At 42.6% G+C, this 23,337-nt stretch overlaps 1 protein-coding gene across 25 annotated transcripts in view; it reads right to left on the bottom strand.

The window, feature by feature from the left end:
* Positions 1-23,337, bottom strand: part of Nup210l (nucleoporin 210 like) — an 83,337-nt gene that overhangs the window by 40,219 nt on the left and 19,781 nt on the right. For 24 of the 25 annotated variants that reach the window (XR_012438929.1, XR_012438930.1, XR_012438928.1 and 21 more), the window contains 7 exons: positions 23,220-23,288; positions 22,456-22,562; positions 21,229-21,369; positions 9,135-9,272; positions 8,451-8,606; positions 5,630-5,828; positions 1,829-1,974 (listed from right to left, as the gene is read on the bottom strand). Coding sequence is in view for 22 of the 25 variants with exons in the window: in XM_074048006.1 (XP_073904107.1) it covers positions 1,829-1,974; positions 5,630-5,828; positions 8,451-8,606; positions 9,135-9,272; positions 21,229-21,369; positions 22,456-22,562; positions 23,220-23,288 (956 nt within the window). In the remaining 3 variants the exon portion in view is untranslated. The remainder of the gene's footprint in view (positions 1-1,828; positions 1,975-5,629; positions 5,829-8,450; positions 8,607-9,134; positions 9,273-21,228; positions 21,370-22,455; positions 22,563-23,219; positions 23,289-23,337) is intronic. The other variant, XM_074048012.1, reaches the window with a different exon arrangement.

Genomic DNA, 23,337 nt, shown 5'->3' with positions numbered 1-23,337 from the left:
TCCTTCTTTCCTTTTTGTTTTTTGGCATTACTAAGGATTAAATTCAGGGCCTTGTGCTTGCTAGGCAAGCACACTACCACTTGAGACACACCCCCAGCCCATTTGCTTTTAATTCACTTTTCAGATAGGGTCTTACAATTTTTCCTGGGCCAGCCTAGTATCACAATCCTCCTACATCCACTCATCTCTTATACTCAATTTCTTTTTCTATTTTTTTTTTTTGTGGTGCTAGAGTTTGAACTCAGAGTACATCTTGAGCTACTCCACAAGCCCCCCTTTTTTTTTGATGGGTTTTTGCCCGGGCTGGCTTTGAACTTTGATTCTCTTGATCTCTGCCTCCTGAGTAGCTAGGATTGCAGGTGTGAGCCACCGGCGCCCAGCAATATTTGTGTGTGTATGTGGTGTTGGGAATTGAACCTAGATCCTAGAGCATGTTAAGCAAGTACTCTATCAGTGAGCCACACCCCAGCCCCAGAATTTTTTTAAATTAATTACCTTGCTCCTTTCAGTAATGTCAACTTTTTCCTATTCTAAGAGGCACTGAGCCAGGATTTGCCAGTTTCTAACAGCAAGAATTTATAGATAACGTTTTTACCTTGTGATGGAATCAAGTATATGGAAAGGCTCTATTTTTATTTTAAGCTACTTGCCATAATCTGTTCTTTATTTTTTTAATTTTAATTTACTTTTTATTTGTTTTATTTATTTTGGTGGTACTGGAATTTGAACTCAGGGCCTCCCATTTGCTAGGCAGGCACTCTACCACTTGAACCACGCCCCCACCCCATAATCTCCTTTTTATAATGACCAATCCTTTGGGCTGAAAATGGTTAAGTATATAATGTAAAAAACTGAATTCAATTAGGGTTGGAGATATGGCTCAAGCGGTAGGGCACAAAGTCTTGAATTTAAACCTCTGGGTAAAACAGAAAGTTATCTATCTCTCATGATTCTTCAAAAGGGGCTAAGTGTTTGTGTCAGTGCTGGGTGCCAGTGGCTCACGCCTCTAACCATAGGTACTTGGGAGGCTGAGAGGGACTGGGAGGACCATTGTTTCAGGCCAGTCCAGGCAAAAACTTCATGAGACCCTGGTTTCAACCAGCACACGGCCGACTGTCATCCCAACTAAGGTAGGAAACGCGAGACCCTATCTCAAAAATAACAAAAATAATCAGAGCAGGGTGGCAGAGTAGCTCAAGTGGTAGAGGGCCTGCCTAGCAAGCATGCCTGAGTTTAAGCCCCAGTACTGGCCCCCCAACAAAAGGAGCTATGTTAGTGTTCTGTATATTGGTGTTTACAGAAATATATGCACATGTAAAAATTCAAATAATACCTTAAGATGGTGTACTTAATATACTTTTCTGTACATATTTTATACCTCAGCAAAAAAGGAGAAAGAAGAATAACTGATGCAAGTTAAAGATATAATTCCTGAATATATTTATCTAGGAAACATGAGGGAGTAAACTCCCTGAGACTCAAGTTTGATGAGAGAGCATAGATTGAAAACAAAATAGTGGTGTTCTGGAGGTAGTAGAGCTCCTGCCTAACCATCTCCAGGCCCTGAGTTCAATCCCAGTACTGCAATAAGCAAATACATATATACATGAATGAATGAATGAATGAATGAATAAATTAAATAAATAAGTAAAATAATGGTAAGTAAAAAGATCACAAATATCACCAATCCTTAATAGAGAATTCTACCACTGAACCACCCATGCACCACCAATCCTTAATAGAGACCACAGCTGGCTAGGCAGTCCCTAAGTGCACATAGGTAGGCCCATGAAAAGAAATGTCAGTGCCTTATCATAAAATATCTCACCTTTAGGGGTTCATAAGCAGCAAATGTGGCACTGCTCTCCAAATAGTCTTCATACTCAGTTACACTGACTGTTACCAGAGCATGGCCTAGAGATTTGGCTGCTATATGTGTACTGGAACAGTGCATTGGTCCAGGTCTTTGAATACCTTTGAATTAAAATATATATATATATGATTTTAGCAGGGTGTTTGTGGCTCACACCTGTAATCCTAGCTACTCAGAAGGCAGAGATCAGGAGGATTGAGGTTCAAAGCCAGCTGAGGCAAATAGTTCTCAAGATCCTATTTCAAAAATACCCAGCACAAAACAGGTCTGGCAGAGTGGCTCAAGTGGTAGAGTGGCTGCCTAGCAAGCATGAGGCCCTAAGTTCAAACCCCAAAACCTCCAAAAACAAAAGAACAAGAAAAACACATGATTTCAATAGGGTAATAACCATTTATTTCTCAAGGATATTAGGCTATAGAAAGAGAGGAACTTTAATATATTAAAAATTCCAGTCGGGCACCCGTGGCTCACCAGTAGCTGTAATCCTAGCTACTAAAGAGGCAGAGATCAAGAGGATCTCAATTCAAAGCCAGCCTGGGCAAATAGTTTGCAAGACCCTATCTCAAAAAAAAAAACCCTTCACCAAAAAAAAAGGGCTGGTGGAGTGGCTCAAGGTTGTAGGCCCTGAGTTCAAGACCCAGTACTTAAAAAAAAAAAATTCCACCTTGATATAACCACTAGATCCCAATTTTTAATATCAAGTTGATATAAAACTCTGGTTTCTTGAGCTGGTTTCTTGCCTACCATGCTCAAGCCTACCTTTAATCCCCACCATCAAAAACAACAAAAACAAAGACAAATCTCTTTCTTCTATTAAGAGCATATACAGGGATGGTGGAGTGGCTCAAGTGGTAGAGTGCCTGCCTAGCAAGCAACAGTACCACCCAAAAAACAAGAAAGAGCATATACCATGTAAAACACAATACTATGTGTGCCAAGAAAACAAATATGAGTAAAAACCCTGATCTCAAGCCATTTATAGTTTAGGAGACAGTGTATATAAGTTACTTAAAAAATTAGAAACTGATAAGTATTAATGTATGCTAAGACATAAACAATAAAAATAAGCAAAAGAGTTAGAAAGATAAATGATATATAGAGATCTAGGAATTAGGAAAATGATTTCTAGAGAGATTGAAAGGCTTTTTTTAGGGCTGTGTGTATGTGTGATACTAGAATTGAACCAAGGGCTTCCATAATGCTAGGCAAGTGCCCTACCACTTCACAATGTTCCCAACCCTTTTTTGTTTTGTATTCTGTTTTGAGATTGGGTCTTACTTTGCCTGGGGTGGCCTTGAACACAAGATATTCCTAATGTCACCTCCCATGTAGAGGGGTATAGATGTGCACTACTACACACAGGGTGGTGGTGGTGTTGTTTTGAGAAAGTCTCACTATGTAATCCAGACTGACATTGAACTCTCAATTTTCTTGCCTTAGTCTCCTGAGTTCTAGGATTACAAGCATTTGATATCATACCTGACCCAAGGAAAGTTTAGATAAAATATTTATTTTCTATTTTTTTCATTACTAGAGTTTGAACTTGGGGCCTTGTGCTTGTGCTCTACCACTTGAGCCACAACCCCAGCCCTTTTTGCTTTTAGTTTGTTTTTCAGATAGAATCTCACTTTTCCACAAGCCATCCTTGCATCATTATCCTTCTACCTCTGCCTCCTGCATAGTTGGAATTACATGTGTGCCCCACCATGTCTAGCTTGTTTTTGTTTTTTTTTGAGAAAGGGTCTTAGTAACATTTTTTGGCCAGGGCTGGCCTCTAATTGCAATCTTCTCATCTCTGCCTTTCACATTGCTGGATTATAGGCATAAGCCACCACATCTGGTTCCATTTGTGTGTGTGTGTGTGTGTGTGTGTGTGTGTGTGTGTGTGGTGGGTATCAAACCAAGGTCCTTCACCATGCTAGTCAAGCACTCTTCCACTGAGCTACACCCCCAACCCTAGATAAAATATCTCAATTTGAGAAAACAAGATGAACAAAGAAATATAAATAAGACATTACAAGCACAGGATGGAGATAAAAGGGAAAACTGAACTAACATAGTTGCTTTAGCTAGCACCATATGTGAAGCCAACATATGCAGTCATGAAAAGTAGATTGGGTTATATTGTATAGGGCCATGAAGACTAAACTAAAAGATTTTGGCTCTATGCCACTGACCAACAAAAGTCTTTCAAATTTTTTGGATAGAAAAAGTAGTACTGAAATTGAGCTTCACAAAGATCCCTCTGGTAGCCATGATTATCAGGGTAACAACAGCTAAAATGATATTGTTATACTCTAGATAAGTGCTAAGGAAGACCTAAAAACTAGAGGAGATACTCTGAGAACAGAGGAAAGCAGAGAAATGGAGGAATACTACATGCTAATGAACAAGGGCAAGAAAGAAGTTCAAGTTGATGTACCCCTATAGTTGTATTATAAGAATTAAATTAATTAGTATATGACAAGTAGACTAGATATGGTGGCTCATGCCTATAATCCCAGCTGTGTGGGAGGCACAGATTGGGAGGACTACAGTCCAGGACAGATGGGGCAAAAACATCAGATCCTACCTGACAAATAACTAAAGCAAAAAGGTCTGGGGGCATAGCTCAAGTAATAGAGTACCTGCTCAGCAAACGTTGACTCCTGAATTCATCCCCTAGTATCACACACATATACACAAAAATTCAAAACAGAGACTGGGAAATAGTAACTGCTAAATAATGTTAGATATTACTACTGTCGTTATATTGAATAAACAATGAAGATCAGGATCAAGGTTCAACAGTAGGAAAGGATGTTGATCTTTACAGATTTTTCATATTTTCCTTTTCATTAGAAAAAGTTATTTTCTCCTTTTTGAATAAGTTCAACGCATACAGACACCACACTCCTTTTAAAAAGAAGTATGTATATTTAAGAAACAAAGAGGAAAAGAGCTTGGTACTAGAAACAGACTTTCTTCCTAGGACCTGAAGATAAATTGTTCAACTACAAAGTTCTTCAATTTCTGTACTTTGTTTCTACATTTATAAAAGAAGTAGAGTGTAGGGCTGGGGATGTGGCTCAAGAGGTAGAGTGCCTGCTTAGAAAAGAAGTAGAGTGACTAGAAGTGTGGCTTAAGCAGTCTAGTATAAAGAGGAAGCCCTGAGTTCAAACCCCAGTCACACACACACACACACACACACACACACACACACACACACACACACACACAATCTAACTTAAAACAAGTAGAGTAATGTGTACTTCAAGGCAGTTGAAGGCTGGGGGCATGGCTCAAATAGAAGAGCACCTGCCAAGCAAGTGCAAGGCCCTGAGTTCAAACCTCTGTACCTCAAAAAAAAAAAAAAAAACATATGGATGGCAAATAGAAAAATCTTGCCTGACAAAATTTGAGTCGGCATGGCAATTACCACTTGGCATGGCTCAAGTGGTAAAGTGCTTACCTAATGTGTGCAAGGTTCCGGGTCTATTTCCCAGTAGCACAAACACAAAAAAGGCGGTTGATAGAATAAATGAAGGTTTATAAAGAAGGATAGCTGGGTGTGGCAGTGCATACCTATAATCCTAGCACTTGGGAGGCTGAGGCCAGAGGATTGCAAGTTCCAGCCAGCTTGGGCTATATAGTAAAACCCAATTTCAAAAAAGAGGGGAGATTATGTGAATTTAAACTATAATAGTTTCTAAATTGATGGATGGTCCCTTCAATCAAGGACAAAGGAAGGAGAAAATGAAAAGAGGCTAATCTTACCTTCTTTGAAAAGAGTAAAGACTCCTTGCTTATCTGAGTTCAGATGCAAAGATAAATGAGAGCAGTCTGTGAATGCAATAGGTTCTTTGGTCTCCTTATTTACATGATACATTGCAATGGGGATTTCTATAATCTGGCCAATCTCCACATCAGCACGAAATGGTAGCAGTACGATTTTGTCTAGTTTTAGGACATATATCTAGAGGAAAAATAATTCACCTTTTAGGAAAGTCTTAGAAAAAGAGAATTATTTCTTAAATACTTAAATACACGTAATATGTGTGCGTGTGGTGTGTATGTGTGTGTGTGTGTATGTGTGTTGGCTGGGAGTGGTGGTGCATGGCTGTAATCCTAGCCCTCAAGAGGACTGAGGCAGAAGGATTCTGAGTACAAATTCAACCTAAGATACATAGCAAGACTCTGTCTCAACAAATCAAAAAAAAAAAAAGCTATACAGGTTTTGTATAAAAATATATACATAGAATCAGTCCTTCATTTCTTTGGGTTCTGTATCCATGAATTCAAGTGAGGATGGAAAATATTTTTAAAAAAAATGTGTCTCTGCTGAACATGTACAGACTTTTTCTTTGTCATTATTCCCTAAACTATACAGTATAATGACTCTTTACATAGCAAGTACATTATAGTAGGCATAAGCAATCTAGAGGTGATTTAAGGTATAAGGAAGGACATACATAGGTTATATGTAAATATTGTGCTATTTTATATAAAGGACTTGAACATTCACACATTTTTGTATCTGTGGACATCCTGAAACTAATCCTTGTTGGACACTGAGGAATGACTATGAACTATTTTTCATATATACACACAAACAACCCCCCCAGACAGTGAACATGTCACTCTTCATTCTTTGTGTTTTTTTGGGAGGGAGAGTTTGCTAGCACTGGGGTTTGAACTGAGGGCCTCAACACTTGTTAGGTAGGTACTTGTACTGCTTGAGCCACTTTGCCAGCCCTTTTTTTGTGATTTTGTGTGTGTGTGTGTGTGTGTGTGATGGGTTTTTTTGAAATAGGGTCTCAAACAAACTATTTGCCAGGGGTTGCCTTCGAACCTCTATCCTCCTGATTTCTGCCTCTTCAGTAGCTAGGATTATAGGTGTGAGCCACCTGTACCGGGCTTGCCTCCAGCTCTTTTTTGCTTTAGTTATTTTATAACTTCGTTTGTTTGTTTGTTTATTTATTTATTTATTTATTTATTAATTACAGTACTGGGGTTTGAGCTCAATGCCTTGAGCTCACACTTCCAGCACTTTATTTTAGATAGTATCTACCAATTTTTTTTTGTTGTTTTTTCCTGTGGCTGAACTCAAACCATGATTCTCCTACCTACACCTCCCACACAGTTGGGATTATAGACATGTACCACCACACCCAGTTCCTTCATTCTTTTATTTAGGTGAGACTGGGGTCTGACCCACGGCTTCACTCACAAAGCAGGCACTCTACTGATTGAGCCACACTTCTAGGGCTGGAGGTTTAGCTTAGTGGCAAAGCACGTGTCTAGCATGTATCTGGCTTCAATCCCTGGTACCACAAACAAAACAAAGATCATGTATACAAAAAGCCAAGCACTGGTGGCTCATGCCTATCATCCTAGCTACATGGGAAGCAGAGATTAGAAGGATTGTGGTTCGAGGCCAGCCCTATCAAATAGTGTGTGAGCCCCTATGTTGAAAGTATCCAACACCAAAAAAGGCTGGCAGAGTGGCTCAACTGGTAGAGTGCCTACTTGCCTTGTAAGGACAAAGCCCTGTTTTCAAACTCCAGTACCAAAAAAAATTTAGTTAGCTATATATGCGAGCATATATTCTTACTTAAACTTTAGCTTCTCTAAGGTAGGGATGATACATTATGCATTTTTTGAATGTCCTAAGATAGTATTAGAATCTAGGGTTTTATTTACTTTTTTGGCAGTACTGGGCTTGAACTCATGGCCTCACGCTTGCTAGGCAAACACTCTGCCACTTGACCAGCCCTAGAACCTAAGGAATGTTCAGTAAGGGATCACTAAGTGATAGCAAAATGCTAAGTCATACCAGAAACGCAACATGGAAAAAAAATAGGAAACAGTAATATAATACAGTAAAAAAAGGGTGTTCAATCTTACAAAATCATTATAAAAGCCTCTAAAGATGTGTATAAAAACTGTAACAAAAACAGTGAACATTAAGCCAAGCACTTGAGTAAACATAGTCTCATTTAATTCTGACACTAACCCTTTGACCTAGATACTAACATTATCTTCCTTTTAAAGATGAGGAAACATAGATTTAAAATACACAGGGCTAGCCAGACATTGGTAACTAAAGCCTGTAATTCTAGCTACTCAGGAGGCAGAGATCAGGAAGATCGCAGTTTGAAGCCAGCCTAGGCAAATAGTTTGTGAAACCCTATCTCAAAAAAAACCCATCACAAAAAAGGGCTGGTGGAATGGGCCCTGAGTTCAAACCTCAGTACTGTCCCCTCCACCCCCCCCCCAAAAAAAAAAAACAGATTAAAATACTAGCTATTAAGTGAAGCAGGATTCAACCCAGGTCCTGAAGTATTTAAGGGACATGTACTTTCAGATTGAATTTGAATAAGATTTTTAAATACTCAAGTTGGACTAAAAGTATTTTGAAACATTAGTGTACTTTAAACAGCAGTGTTCCAGAGATGATAAGAAGGGCTGTCAGAGTGGCTCAAGTGATAGAGAGCCTGCTAGCAAGCAAGATGCCCTGAGTTCAAACCCCAATACCACCAAAAAACAACAAACAAAAAACACAAAAAAACAGGTGATTTCTTTGAAAACCATTTACCTTAATTTCCCCATATCGAAAGGGATTTTGTACATCTCGGGCCAAAATGGTACTGTTCCCTCTGACCTGACCTGCAGTCACCACTCCTTTGGTGGTTACCATAGCCACTGTTTCATTAGAGGAGGTCCAAGTGAAGTTGCCACTACCACCCTCTACCTGTGGGGGAAAAACACCTTAGGAGGAAAAGTGTCATTTAAGTGAAAGTGCCAAACTTGACTGGTAGAAATAAAGCTTACGAAATAATAAAACTATAATAAATTATCTCTGCACACATCAATTGTGGAGCTATAATAAAGTAGCTAAATGGGAAAGAGTAACAGTAAAGGGAGTTAAAGAATGGTAATGTTACAAAAGATAAAAAAAAAGGCATAAGGGAACTTGATAAAACCTCATAAAACTCCAAAGTCGGGCTGGCAGAGTGGCTCAAGTAGTAAAAGTATCTGCCTAGCAAGCATGAATTCCTGAGTTCAAACCCCAGTGCTACAAAAACAAAAACACCTCCCAAGGAAAGGATACATGGAAGACAAACAGAAAGCACACCAAGTCTTATTGGATGATAGTATTCAAGAACATGGTTAAGATTGGGGGAAAATAAGATTTAACATTAATTAAATTTCAACAAATTAACCTATCAGAGAAACTGACTTATCTCTTTGTGAATTCTTATATTATAGGAAACCATACCTGTACTTTATAACGATATAACATTTCTAGAGGATGATGAGGAAATGCCAGAAAGTTGGGTTTAAGCTTGATGGGAAAATAAATCTTCACTTCTTGTTGGTGTTTGATTGGATACTTTATAGGCTGAATATTGTCATTCTAAAGAGAACAAACAAACAAAAAAAAGAAGCAAAATAGATTTTGTAAGGACAGAGTTTTTGTTGTTGTTTCTTTGGTTTTTTTGAGACAGGGGGTCTTGATATGTAGCCCAGGCTGGCTTCAAATTCTCAGTCCTCCTGCTTCAGGCTCCCAAGTGTTGGCAGTGCTTAGAATAATGAGCTTCTCAAATCTGCACATTTATATTAGGCTGCTTAAAGATGTCCTAGCCCCCTGATGCTTTCTTATTTTTCATTCTTACATTTTGATTTTGGATAATTACTATTGCTATGCCTTCTGTTTTGCTAATCTTTCCCATAATATCTAATCTGCTGCCATCACACATCTTTTTAAAACATTGAGGTTCACATACTAACAAAATTTGTCCACTCAGAGTATACAAGTGGTTTTAGTATATTTACAGTTGTGTAACTATTACTACAATCTAATATTAGAACATTTTCACCAGCCTAAAAAACTTCTATAAAACAAAATACATGAAAATAAAACTTAGAGGTAAAAAGGAACAAAGCATTTTCTGGGAACTGAAAGTTCATTATGGCTAAAGAACAAAAGAAGAGTGACAAGACCTGAGGCTGGAGAAGTTGCCAGGGGCCAGTCATTTAGGAGGAGTCACAGATTCAAATATCTACAAGTATCAGGGAGACAACATAAATTGATTTATATAGCTGCATATAAAATAACAAGGAATTGCAGGAAATATAGAAGGAATTAGATGGTGTAGCAATTATTTGTTCCATCTAATTGTTGTCAGATCTTCATATTTTTCTAAAAGATCAGATATCCTGGATTTTATTTGAAATTTCCCAATTGAGAAGAAACAATCCCTACCACCACAGAGGAAGGAAGGAAGGAAGGGAGGGAGGGAGGGAGGAAGTTTTATAACAAAATAAAAAGCAAGACTATAGCCAGGTATGGGGGCAATGGTGGCTCATACATGTAATTCTAGCTACTCAGGAGGCAGAAATCAGGAGGATTGAAGTTTGAAGCCAGCCCAGGCAAATAGTTCATGAGATCTTATCTTTAAAAAAACTCATTACAAAAAAAGGGCTAGTGGAGTGGCTCAAGGTGTAGACCCCGGGTTCAAACCCCAGTATTGCAAAAAAAAGAAAAAAAGAAAGACAATAAACCAAGATTGTCTATAGGCCACCACCTTGTGATCTTTGTATTGAAAGGAATAGGAGGTCTCAGCGGGCCCCAACCCCCTTGTTGGAGAAACCAGTACCAAACACCCCATGTAGATAAGATAAGCAATGCGGCAGGGCTCAGTTAGGGCATATAGAATGTGGGGAATGTGAGCGGGGGGGGTACATGCAAGATGTGAAGTACGTGCAAGATGTGAGGTACGCGCAAGATGTGCTCTGCCTGCTTGCCCAATGTTGATAACGAAAATATGCATGCCACCGCGGTCTATATAAGATTTCCCCTAAAGAGGCTCAGGGTCGTGTTTTCCTAACCGGTCCTGCGTGTCCGTGTGGGAGCTCGACCCTGGCTAGCCAGCCCAATAAACTCTGCTTTGTTGATTGCATTCACGCCTGGCTCTCTGTCTCTCGGGGGAATAGGATTCCGGGTCCTAACATTTGGAGGTCCCACCGAGATTTCATTTTCTCGAGAGACAGAACCTGCCTGCGAGAAAGCAGGGGCGATCCCAAGTCCTAGGCGTTGGGAGGGGATCCCAGACCCTCATTTGGAGGAACTTGAGTGTTCCATTTGGGCCGCGGCGGGGATTCGGCTAATTCCCAGGGAGATTCATTCTGGGAATCTCGCAAGGAGGACCACAGGGTCCTATTGGGAGAGGCTTTCCTCTCATTTGGGCTCGAGCATTTTAGGAACCCTGGCGCCAGGTGAAGAACTAATTGAGCTAGTCGACCAACCACCCGTCAAGTGGACGCCTTTCGGCCTGATATCCCAGTTGGACGGTGAGGAGGTTGAATGGGGTGCGCACCAGTGTGAGAGAAGGACCGGTCCGAGTGAGTGCTGGAGAGTGTTGTGTGTGTGTGGAATTATTGTTGCCTTTACCCTTTTTGTTCTATCTCTCTTGGTGTTTGAGTCTCCTTCCACAATGGGACAGGGACAAACAACCCCAAAGTCTCTGATCCTTTCTCACTTTTCAGAAGTTAAAGAAAGGGCCTTAAATGCGGGTCTGGTCATCAAAAAAGGTAAGTTCGACACCTTTTGTTCTGCAGAGTGGCCCACCTTTGGAGTCGGGTGGCCCATTCAAGGTTCCCTCTCCCTAGACCTGATCACTAAGGTTAAAGCAGTCATTTTTCAGCCAGACAATCGAGGCCATCCAGACCAAGTTCCTTACATTTTGGTTTAGGAGGATCTGGTGAGGAACCCTCCCCCTTGGTTAACAGTTTTTCTGACCCACCCCTCCAGTTCGGCCCCCGGGGCTAAAACCCCAGTCACGCCCGTCTTGGTCATAAAGGAGGAGGAAAAACTTCCTCTTCCCACCTTGACCGGTCCTCAAATTAGGGCATCTCCTTCACCATCTCCGGTCTTACCAGAGAGTTCCCCCCTTTACCCATCCCTCGCAGGGGCAGAGGAAGATCGGCCGCCTCCATACGTGACTCCCCCTGGCCAAGCCAGTGCCCCGGAGGAGGAAATTTCCTCATCCTCCTCAACAGGACTGGCAGCAGGAGGAGGAATGGGTCGAAGACTTCGCCCCCGAGGGATCCGGGAAAGGGAAGGGGAAGACGGGCCCCCCTCATCAACACAGGGGGAGGAAACTGTCCCTACACTTCCAGTCCGGATGGTGGGCCAAGGGGGACCAGGAGGAGGGCAACAGTTTCAGTACTGGCCCTTCTCCTCCAGTGATCTATATAACTGGAGGACGCAGAACCCGCCCTTTTCTGAAGACCCCAAGTGTGTCATAGATCTCTTGGAGTCCATCATGCATACACACTGTCCCACTTGGGATGACTGTCATCAGCTGCTCAATACTCTTTTTACGACGGAGGAACGAGAGCGCATCCTCAACGAAGCGAGAAAGAACGTCTTGGGGGATAATGGGAGACCCACAACTCTCCAACCGGCCATAGACGAGGCTTTTCCCCTACGCCGCCCTGATTGGGATTTCGGGACCGCAGAAGGTAGGGAGCGTCTTCGGATCTACCGCCAGACTCTTATGGCCGGTCTCCGAGCGGCCGCCAGAAGGCCCACCAATTTTGCAAAAGTGAAAGCAGTCGTTCAAAGGGAAAACAAAAGCCCAGCCGGTTTCTTAGAGCGCCTCTATGAGGCATACCATCAGTACACCCCTACTGACCCTGAGGCGGACCTCCACTGGTCTGCTGTGGTACTCTCATTCATTAATCAGGCAGCTCCAGACATTAGGAGAAAACTCAATAAACAGAAAAACTTAGGGGAGATGACTATAAGGGAAATGCTGCAGGTAGCGGAAAAGGTCTTTACCGCTAGGGAAACTCCAGAAGAAAGGGAGGAAAGACAGAGAAAGGAAGACAGGGAGGCCCAGGAGAAATTGAGAAAGGAGGACCGGGAGTTCCAGGCTAAGGAAAACCGAAAGCAACAGAGAAAAATGGCTCATATTTTCCTAGCAGGTGTCCAGGACCAACCCAGGGGAGGGGGCCACGCCAGGACCCCGGATAAGGAACACTGTTTTTACTGTAAGAAAACAGGGCATTGGAAGAGAGAATGTCCTAAGTTAAAGGGAAGAAGAGGGTTTGAAAGGAGACCGGGGGAAAACAGGGAAAGGGAACGAGCAGTAGAGCAGGCCAGAATCCTCCTAGCCGGAGAAGAGGACTGAAGGAGATGGGGCTCAGACCCCCTCCCCGAGTCCTGGGTAACAATGCATGTGGAGGGGAAGCCGATGGGGTTCATGGTGGATACCGGCGCCCAATATTCGGTTTTAAACAAGGCACATGGACCTTTAAACAAGGCACGAACAAGTGTTGTTCAGGGGGCCACCGGTAGGCAGTTATGTACATGGACTACCAAAAGAAAGGTAAACTTAGGAAAACAGCAGGTCACACACTCCTTCTTGGTCGTCCCTGAGAGCCCCGCTCCCCTGCTCGGACGGGACCTACTCACCAAAATAGGGGCCCATATCCATTTTGAACCAGATGGAATAATTGTGACTGATCGAAAAGGGAGCCCGATTCATGTCTTGTCCCTATCATTGGCTGACGAGCATCGTCTGTTTGAGAGTCAACAGGAACCAGGAGGGGACATGACTCATTGGGTAAAAAGATTTCCCACGGCCTGGGCAGAGACTGCGGGAACCGGCCTCACCAAACACCTCCCGCCCGTAGTTATACAATTGAAGGCTTCTGCTCTCCCCATTCGGGTGAAACAGTATCCTATGCCTGAGGAGGCCCGAAGAGGCATAGCCCCTCATATCCACAGGCTAATAAAGGAAGGAGTACTGCGGCCTTGTCAGTCTGCCTGGAATACTCCTCTGCTCCCTGTCCGAAAGCCGGGAAGCGGGGACTATAGGCCTGTGCAAAACCTACGAAAGGTAAACGAGCGGACGGAGGACATTCATCCCACCGTTCCGAATCCCTATACCTTGCTCAGCCACCTACCCCCCTCGCAAGTATGGTATACAACCCTTGATTTAAAAGATGCTTTCTTCAGCATTCCATTGTCAGAAATTAGTCAGCCGCTATTTGCTTTCGAATGACAAAAAGATGGGGGCCAATCCGGACAGCTCACTTGGACCAGACTGCCGCAAGGATTTAAAAACTCTCCCACCCTGTTTAATGAGGCCCTGAGCCAGGACCTGGAACCTTTTCGTCGGAGCCACCCACGAGTCACTCTATTACAGTATGTTGATGACTTACTGTTAGCGGCAGAAACCCGAGAGGAGTGCATCAAGGCTACTGAACACCTGCTAACGGAATTAGGTGAGCTGGGGTATCGGGCAAGTGCCAAGAAAACTCACATCTGTAAAAGGTCAGTGACATATTTGGGTTATCAGATTGCAGATGGGGCAAGATGGCTGACTGATGCCATGAAACAGACTATTCTGGCTATCCCATCCCCGACATCCACTAGGGGGGTGAGAGAATTCCTGGGCTCCGCGGGGTTCTGTAGACTCTGGATTCCAGGATTTGCGGAAATAGCCAGACCCCTATATGAGGCCACCAAAAAAGCTCCAGATTAGAGTTGGGGAGAGAGAGAACAACAGGCCTTTGATCAGCTAAAAGACGCTCTTTTGCAGGCCCCTGCCTTAGCCTTGCCAGATCCTACAAGACCATTCACTCTGTTTGTAGATGAGAAAAAGGGGGTAGCCAAAGGAGTCTTGACCCAACAGCTAGGTCCCTGGAAGAGACGAGTGGCATACTTTTCCAAGAAATTAGACGCAGTAGCGGCAGGATGGCCCCCCTGCCTCCGCATCATAGCGGCCATTGCCGTGCTGGTGAGAGAAGCCGATAAACTAACCTTTGAACAGGCCCTCTGGGTAACGGCCCCTCACCTGGTGGAGGGAATCCTTAAACAACCCCCTGGGAAATGGATGACGAATGCCAGGCTCACCCACTACCAGGGGCTCTTGTTGGATTCCCCTCAGATCACATTCACAGATCCCGTAATCCTAAACCCTGCCACCTTGTTGCCTAACCCGGAACTGCAGACACCTGTCCATAACTGCAAAGAATTCCTCTCCGAAGTTACACAGGTACGGGCTGACCTAAAGGATAGCCCCCTGTCCGGCTGCATATTAAACTGGTACACAGATGGAAGCAGTTTTTTCCAAGATGGAGCCCGAAGGGCAGGGGCAGCTGTAGTCGACCAAAAAGGAAATACGGTATGGAGCAGCGCCCTCCCACCCGGAACATCAGCCCAAAAAGCGAAATTAATTGCCTTGGCAGAGGCCCTAGAGAGGGCAAAAAGAAGCGAGTCAATATCTACACCGATAGCCGCTATGCTTTCGGTACCATCCATGTACACGGGGCCATCTATCGCGAAAGAGGATTCCGCACAGCAGAAGGAAAACATCTAAAGAACCTAGCCAAAGTCCAGCGTCTATTAATGACAGTGAAAAAACCGAAGGCAGTGGCAGTGATGTATGTCCCAGGCCACCAGCCTGCCAAGACTCCGGAAGCTGTCGGTAACAACAGAGCAGATCAAGAAGCAAAGAGAGTAGCAATGGTGAGTCCTCCCATGGAGACAGGGCAACCTTCCACGGTTGCGGCGATAGCCGTGCCGGTCCCAGAGCTCCCTCCGCTACCCCCCCTCCCCGACCAGAATACTCCACAGAGGATTTCACTTGGATGAGAGCCCACTCCCCCTTTAGAGAAGGGGAAGACGGATGGAAAAGCGACTTGGAAGGCAAGTTAATTCTGCCTAAAAAACTTGGACGATTCCTGTTGGCTAACTTACATAAGTCCACCCATTTGGGGCGGAGAAAATTACTAGACTTGTTGACATCTGCGCAGCTCCGATTTCCGAACCAGACTATAGCAGTCCGCCAAATTGTGGAAGATTGTGCCAGCTGCACAATCATAAAACCAGGACGAAGGGAGGGGCACCATACAGGTACTCGGAAACGGGGGAGGGCTCCGGGAAGAAGTTGGAAAGTGGATTTTACTGAGGTAAAACCAAAAAAGTTTGGGTACAAATATTTGCTGGTATTCATAGATACCTTTTCAGGCTGGGTGGAGGCTTTTCCTACAAAGAAGGAGACGAGTCAGGTAGTGGCAAAGGCTTTGCTAGAGAAAATCATACCCAGATATGGGGTGCCCGAGGCAATTGGGTCAGATAACGGTCTGGCTTTTGTTAGTAAAGTCCTACAGGGACTAGCCCAGGGCAAGTAGAAAGGATGAATAGGACACTAAAGGAGACTTTAGCCAAATTGGCCCTGGAGACTGGCGGTGATTGGGTGACGCTCCTTCCCTTGGCCATCTTCCGAGTCCGGAACTCCCCCTATGTCCATGGGCTAACTCCCTTTGAGATCCTGTATGGGGCTCCACCCCCCATCATTCAGAGGACCTTAAGCCCAGAACTAGGTGATCTGGCCCCAAATTACCTGACCATGTTGCAGGCTTTAGCTAAAGTGCAACAACGGATTTGGCCCTTAATTCAAGCATACCACGCTGTTAAGAGGGACCCGGCTCCGGAACATGGCATAGTCCCGGGTGACATGGTATGGGTTAAAAGACATCAGTCCAAAACCTTAGAGCCTAGATGGAAAGGACCTTATGTTGTACTGTTTACTACCCCTACCGCCCTCAAGGTCGACGGGATTGCAGCATGGGTACACCATTCCCATGTAAGACGGGCTCACCCTCCGGAGAAAAAACAGGAAAATTGGTCCGCACGAAAGCATCCAACAAACCCACTCAAGCTCCGGCTGATACGGGATGCTCCAAAAAACGAAAACACTCCAGATGCTCCGCAGCCCTCCTAGAATGGGATTATCACCTGGGTCCACTACACCCACATCAGACCGGCAGATCCGGTAGCTATAAAGAAAGGCTTCCTGCCAACAAGAAGGGTGTCCCACCACAAGAAAAATTTTTTCAAACTCAAACTTCATACTGGACCTCGGTAACTTTATTCCTTTTTCTAACCCTGTCCACCACTTGCTGGGGGTATACAAATCCACATCAACCTTTTAACCTGACCTGGATGATTGTAAATGTATCCACAGGAGACATTCTTAACCAGACCTCCAAGGTGACCACTCCCAGCACCTGGTTCCCAGAATTATACTTTGACTTAAGGGCCTTATTCACTGGCAGGGGACAATGGGATTTGCGCCAAAGTTACTTCTATGTCTGCCCCGCTCCCCAACCCAACCACAGAAAAAAATGTGGAGGAATCGCAGACTATTATTGTAAGTCATGGGGTTGTGAGAGCTCAGGGGATATATGGTGGCCACCCCCCAAACAGGGGGACCTTATTCAATTAAGTAGAGTCTCTCAATCTGGCATTACATACCACCAACCTAGACCTATAAATAAGGGATGCCCAACTCCCCCCAATTGTAATCCCATTATGATAAATTTCACTGATTTAGGAAAAAAGGCAACGAATTGGGAATTGGGTAAATCCTGGGGAGTCAGACTCTACAAAACAAATCATCCAGGAGCCCTTTTTACTTTGCGGCGTGTGCAACAACCGGTCTCTACTCTAACAATAGGCCCTAATAAGGTACTTAGGCCACCCTATGTAAAGCCACCTCCCCGACCTTCCACAGCTCATCACCTTCCCTCAACCATAGCCCGGGCTAATGTTACAACTCCAAGACCATCAGAAACCAGCCCTCCCCTGGTGAGGCCCAGTCTCATGACCGGATCTAAAGACCCCCTCTGGGAGCTAGTGGGTGCTGCCTTCCTGACGTTAAACCACACCAACCCTAACATGACTAACTCCTGTTGGTTATGTTATGATGTGAGGCCCCCATTCTATGAGACAATAGGGCTAAACACCACTCATGATACCTCATCTGAGGAAAACCCTACTCAATGTTCCTGGGGAGACCGTAAGAGAGGTCTGACCATACAGCAGGTAAGCGGCCAAGGAACCTGCTTAGGAAAAGTGCCAAAGAACAGACGGGACTTATGTACTGTTATTAACGCCAGTTCTACCTGGGAAAATGCTATTAAATGGGTAATTCCAAAGGACAATGGGTGGTGGCTATGCTCGCAGTCTGGACTCACCCCGTGCCTATCAACTAAGGTGTTTAACAGCTCTAAAGAATTCTGTGTTATAGTGACTGTGCTGCCCCGCATCCTCTATCATTCGAAAGAGAGTCTATATTCATACTGGAATACAAAAATGGTTAAAAAAAGAAAAAGAGAAAACCTATTTCCACAGTAACTATTGCTACCCTACTCAGCCTAGGGTTAGTGGGAGCAGGAACCAGCATAGCTTCTTTGGCCACCCAGCAGAAAGGGATGTCTTCGCTGCGTGCAGCCATAGACAAAGATATAGAGAAAATAAAAACCTCCATTAGCCACCTAAAAAAAATCCCTCACTTCCCTGTCTGAGGTAGTACTTCAAAACCGACGAGGTCTGGACTTGTTGTTCCTCCAAAAGGGGGGACTATGTGTTGCTCTAGGGGAAAAATGTTGTTTTTACACTGACCATACCGGAGTTGTTCGTGACTCCATGTCTAAACTTCGAAAGAGCCTAAAACAAAGAAAACGAAAAAAAGAGGCCGGGGAAAGCTGGTTCGAGTCTTGGTTTAACCAGTCCCCATGGTTGGCTACCCTTTTATCTGCATTGGCAGGGCCAATAATAATCATCCTATTACTTGTTACCATAGGACCCTGGACTCTAAACCAACTTATGACTTTTGTCAAAAGTCGAATTAATACTATCCAACTTCTGGTCCTCCGCCAACAATATCAGGCTCTTCATCCCCTTGAAAATGATTCCTCAATTTAGGCCGTAAGAAAAGGGGGGAATGAAAGGAATAGGAGGTCTCAGCGGGCCCCAACCCCCTTGTTGGAGAAACCAGTACCAAACACCCCATGTAGATAAGATAAGCAATGCGGCAGGGCTCAGTTAGGGCATATAGAATGTGGGGAATGTGAGCGGGGGGTACATGCAAGATGTGAAGTACGTGCAAGATGTGAGGTACGCGCAAGATGTGCTCTGCCTGCTTGCCCAATGTTGATAACGAAAATATGCATGCCACCGCGGTCTATATAAGATTTCCCCTAAAGAGGCTCAGGGTCGTGTTTTCCTAACCGGTCCTGCGTGTCCGTGTGGGAGCTCGACCCTGGCTAGCCAACCCAATAAACTCTGCTTTGTTGATTGCATTCACGCCTGGCTCTCTGTCTCTCGGGGGAATAGGATTCCGGGTCCTAACAGTATAAAGAGTCCTATAAAAGCATATGAAGGACTGGTGATGTAACTAAATGGTATAGAATTTGCTTAGCATGTGCAAGGCTCTGGGTTTGATTCCTAGCAACACACACACACACACACACACACACACACACACACACACACACACAAAGGGAAAAAAAAGGGAAAAAGGAACAAGTCGGAGCAAAGAGGAAATTTTACCTTAAATTTTTCAAAGGGAGCTGGGTGCTGGTGGCTCACACCTGTAATCCTAGCTCAGGAGGCAAAGATCAGGAGGATCAAGGTTCAAAGCCAGCCTGGGCATATAGTTCACAAGACCCTATCTTGAAAAAACCCTTTACAAAAATAGGGCTGGTGGAATGACTCAAGGTAAAGGCCCTAAGTTCAAGCCCCAGTACCACAAAAAAAAAATTTTTTTTTTCAAAGGGAAACCACCAACCACCAAAGGAATTTAAACAGGTAGATCCATAGATCCATAATCATTTTTGTAGTTTGAGCAATATCATTTTGGCTAGGGGCAAGAATGGAGGTAGGGATGCTATGGTGAATGTCTAGGTTAAAGACAACAGTGGGGATAGTCAGAAATAAATGGATTTGAGAGACATTTAGAAGAACTTACAAGGCTTTTTTTTTTTTGGTGGTACTGGGATTTGAACTCAGGGCTTCACACTTGCTAGGCAAGCACTCTATCACTTGAGCCACTCCACCCACTCTGTTTTGTGTTGGATATTTTCAAGATAGGGTCTCCAGAACTATTTGCCTGGGGCTGACTTTGAATTGCGATCATCCTGATCTCTGCCTCCTGAATAGCTATGGTTATAGGTGTGAGCCACCACTGCCCAGCTTGGATGTCTTATATATGACGACTCTAAGGAGTTCACAAAAAACATAGCACTACTAAATTTAGCAAAGTAGCAGGATATAAAGTCAACATAAAAAAAATCAACTACATTTCCATATACTAACAATGAACAATGAATGGTTTAAAAAGGAAATTACAAAAGCAAGTCCATTGACAATAGCATCCAAAAGAATAAAATACCTAGGAATTAACTTAACCAAGGAGGTGAAAGACTTGTTTATGAAAACAATTCCATTTAAAATAACATAAAAAAAGCTGGGCCCTGGTCTCGAGAACTATTTGCCTGGGCTGGCTTCGAACCACAATCTTTCTGACCTCTGTAGTTAGGATTACAGGCATGAACCACTGGTGCCTGGCAATAAGGCATTTAATAATCTATTGAATGTATAAGCTGAGAAGGCAGAGAGTCAAAGCTATCTTGGGATTTTGTTTTAAACAACTGAGTGAAAGGAACATTATAGGAAAAAGTAGTTTGGGGAAAGGAAGGCAGCCTATAAAAATCAGTATACTTACATTATTTACAGAGATTAAAAACAGACAAATTCCTCTACCTATTATACCATATGGAAATTAACCAAAAGGAGAAACAATGTACAGATACTCACATAAGTCATTTACAATAGTAAAAGAACTGAAAAGAATCCAGGCATGGTGACACATATGTTGGCCTATAATCGCAGCAAATTGGAGCTGATCAGGAAGATCTTGAGTTCAAGGACAGTCTGGGCTAAATAGTAAGACTCTGGCTCAAAAAGCAAAAAACAAACAAACAAAAAAGTGGAAATAGGTAAAAGCTTGACACTGGGGGCAGAGCTAAATAAACTGGCATGTTAACCATTTGGATTTTTTGAACAAAATGTACACTTGCTAGGCATGGTGGTACACAACTATAATCCTATCACTTGAGTGGCTGAGGCATCTGGATTACGGATTCTGTCTCAAATAATAATAATAGTAATGACAGTAATTTTTAAAGGAACCCCAAATGATACATGCACAATAAATATAAATTCAGATTATATGCAATAACAAAGATTGGAAGAGAAATTTGTGGAGTTATAAAATGACAAGTGTTCTATTTATCAATTCCTATTTTATTGATTGATTGATTGATTGATGGCACTGGTGTTTGAAATCAGATCTTTGTACTTGCAAAGCAGATACTCTACCACTGAGTCACAATCCCAGTCCCTAATTTTTTTTTTTTGTAAAAGATAAAGGTGGCATATGCCATATATTTACTTGTAAATCGAGTTGGTCATACCTCCCATGATGCAAGACTGTCATTTTAATTCCTACCTGGTAAACGATGGAAGTCAGGGATGCATTTATCACCACAACACCATCTTTCTGGGCTTTAAATACATGGTAAGATCCATTTGTAGTAGTTAGTTGCTCTTCAAAGTATTCCTGTAGAAACTCGTAGGTAATCCTGAGATTCTAAAAGTAATCCAACAGCAACACAAACCTGAAGGTATGGTCTTTCCCTAAAGTTATTCTAATTCCAAAGCATATGTAAAACTATAGCTATCCATTCAAGGCATAAAGAAATAAGAACAAAACCTTTGCTTTCCCTCATGGAAATTCTAAGTTGAGGGCTGAGGATCTGCCTCAAGATGTAGGCACCTGTCTAGCAAGCAAGAGGCTCAAATTCCAGTACTGCCAAAAACCAACACACACACACACACACACACACACACACACACACACCCCAAAAAAACCCTAAGCTAAGAAGGTATAATTTTAAAATGGTACTAGTTTTTAGTTTTTGAAAGATTCATTAATCGCAAGTATCAGGAATAGAGTCAAAACTCATGTAACTTTAGTGCAATTTGTGTCATTCCATAAATTGATAGCTCTTGTAAGAGGCACTCAAGTTGCTTTTGCTGAAAAGCACTGACTTCTTACCTAGCCCACAAATTAACTAAAAACGATCTTTGTCTCCATTTTGTATCCATCTTTGCTTTAAGTTGTTCTCTTTACAGTCACTTTACAATCATCTTGGATTCCAAAAAGGACAACACTGATAATACCTTTATGACAATGAACTGGAGCCACCTGGAGCTGCCACCCTCCCAGTGAGGACAATTATCCCAAGAATCCTCTCAAACAGGAACCAGATTACTCCCTCCAGATGAATGATAACTTCCAAAACTGGACAAGACCATCTGCCTCTAGTTTCATTCTCAGTGGAAATTAAAAAAGGACTCTGGAGTGAATACACTTTACAGCTGACATTCTCACTACCACAAAACTGTGGTAACTGCTCTGCAGTGAATTTGTAGAGTAAGAATTCCCTCTAATATGTTAACCTTGCTGTTCTCGTCACTCCTTTTTATAATTCTGACCATATTATTTTTTCTTCTAGTTTAGCATTCCTCAAGGACATAACTAGTTAATTAAAAAAACAAAAAACTAGTAACCTGAATTTCCAAAGATAAAATCTGGGGCAAAAGAAGAAAGGAGCTTTCTACCAATAGATGGCTATTTACACAAGGATTTAGAAAAACATAAAAAGAGACTCACATCTGAAATATAGACTTTTGTGCTGCTTTTATCAAACACTTCTACTGTAGTGACATACACTTGTCCCACCTCTAGACTCCACCGGTCTCCAGGATAGATAGTGAAACCTATATATAAATCAAGAAATAAAAATGTTTCAAGAAGCTAACTTTTTCTATAACAAAAAAATTACAAACTTAAAAAAGCTATTTGTTTTTGACAGTACTGGGGTTTGAACTAAGGGCTTTGAACTTGTTAAGCAGGTGCTCTACCACTTAAGCCACACCTTAAAAAAAGCTATTTGAAGTGCAAAACTTGCTAAGAGATGGAGATGGTTTCCAAAGCTGATCTTTTAGTTTCTTCTCTCAAATTATATAATTTAGGCTTCCAAAAATCTTTAATTTAGCTCACATCAAGTATAAAGAAATACTGTCATACATGTAGATAGGAACAAACCACATTTTGGCTCATTCCTAATGTGTCAGACAAAGTTTCAGTTTCTTTCATTTATTCTTTGTTTCATATGACATAAACACATTAAGATTCTTTTTCCTTGTGCAAAATCTCTTTTTCTAACTCAAAGAGTGTAGTATGTGGAGTTTCATATTGTTTCATAATCTGTTTTAGGATGTTTCACTCTTATAGATAGCATTTAGTTGAATTTGAAGTTAGCTAAGTCTTAAAATGAAGGTTGGGACCTTGACAGGTCTCTGGCTTTTAATGAACTCATTTTAGTGAAACCATTTAAATTATTCAAATTTCTGAAAACCATTATCTAAAAATACCTAAAAATCCAGGCTCTACAACATATATGGTGCAATTTGGGAGTCCAGACACAGATCGCATATGGACATCTTAATTTTTGCTTAAGGAAATCACGTGAGACAGAGTTGGATGAAAATT

The sequence above is a fragment of the Castor canadensis genome, chromosome 11, assembly GCF_047511655.1.
Source record: "Castor canadensis chromosome 11, mCasCan1.hap1v2, whole genome shotgun sequence".
Classification (NCBI taxonomy): Eukaryota; Metazoa; Chordata; class Mammalia; order Rodentia; family Castoridae; genus Castor; species Castor canadensis.
Note: the sequence above shows the minus strand (reverse complement) of the source record. Positions and strands in the feature narration are given on the sequence as shown.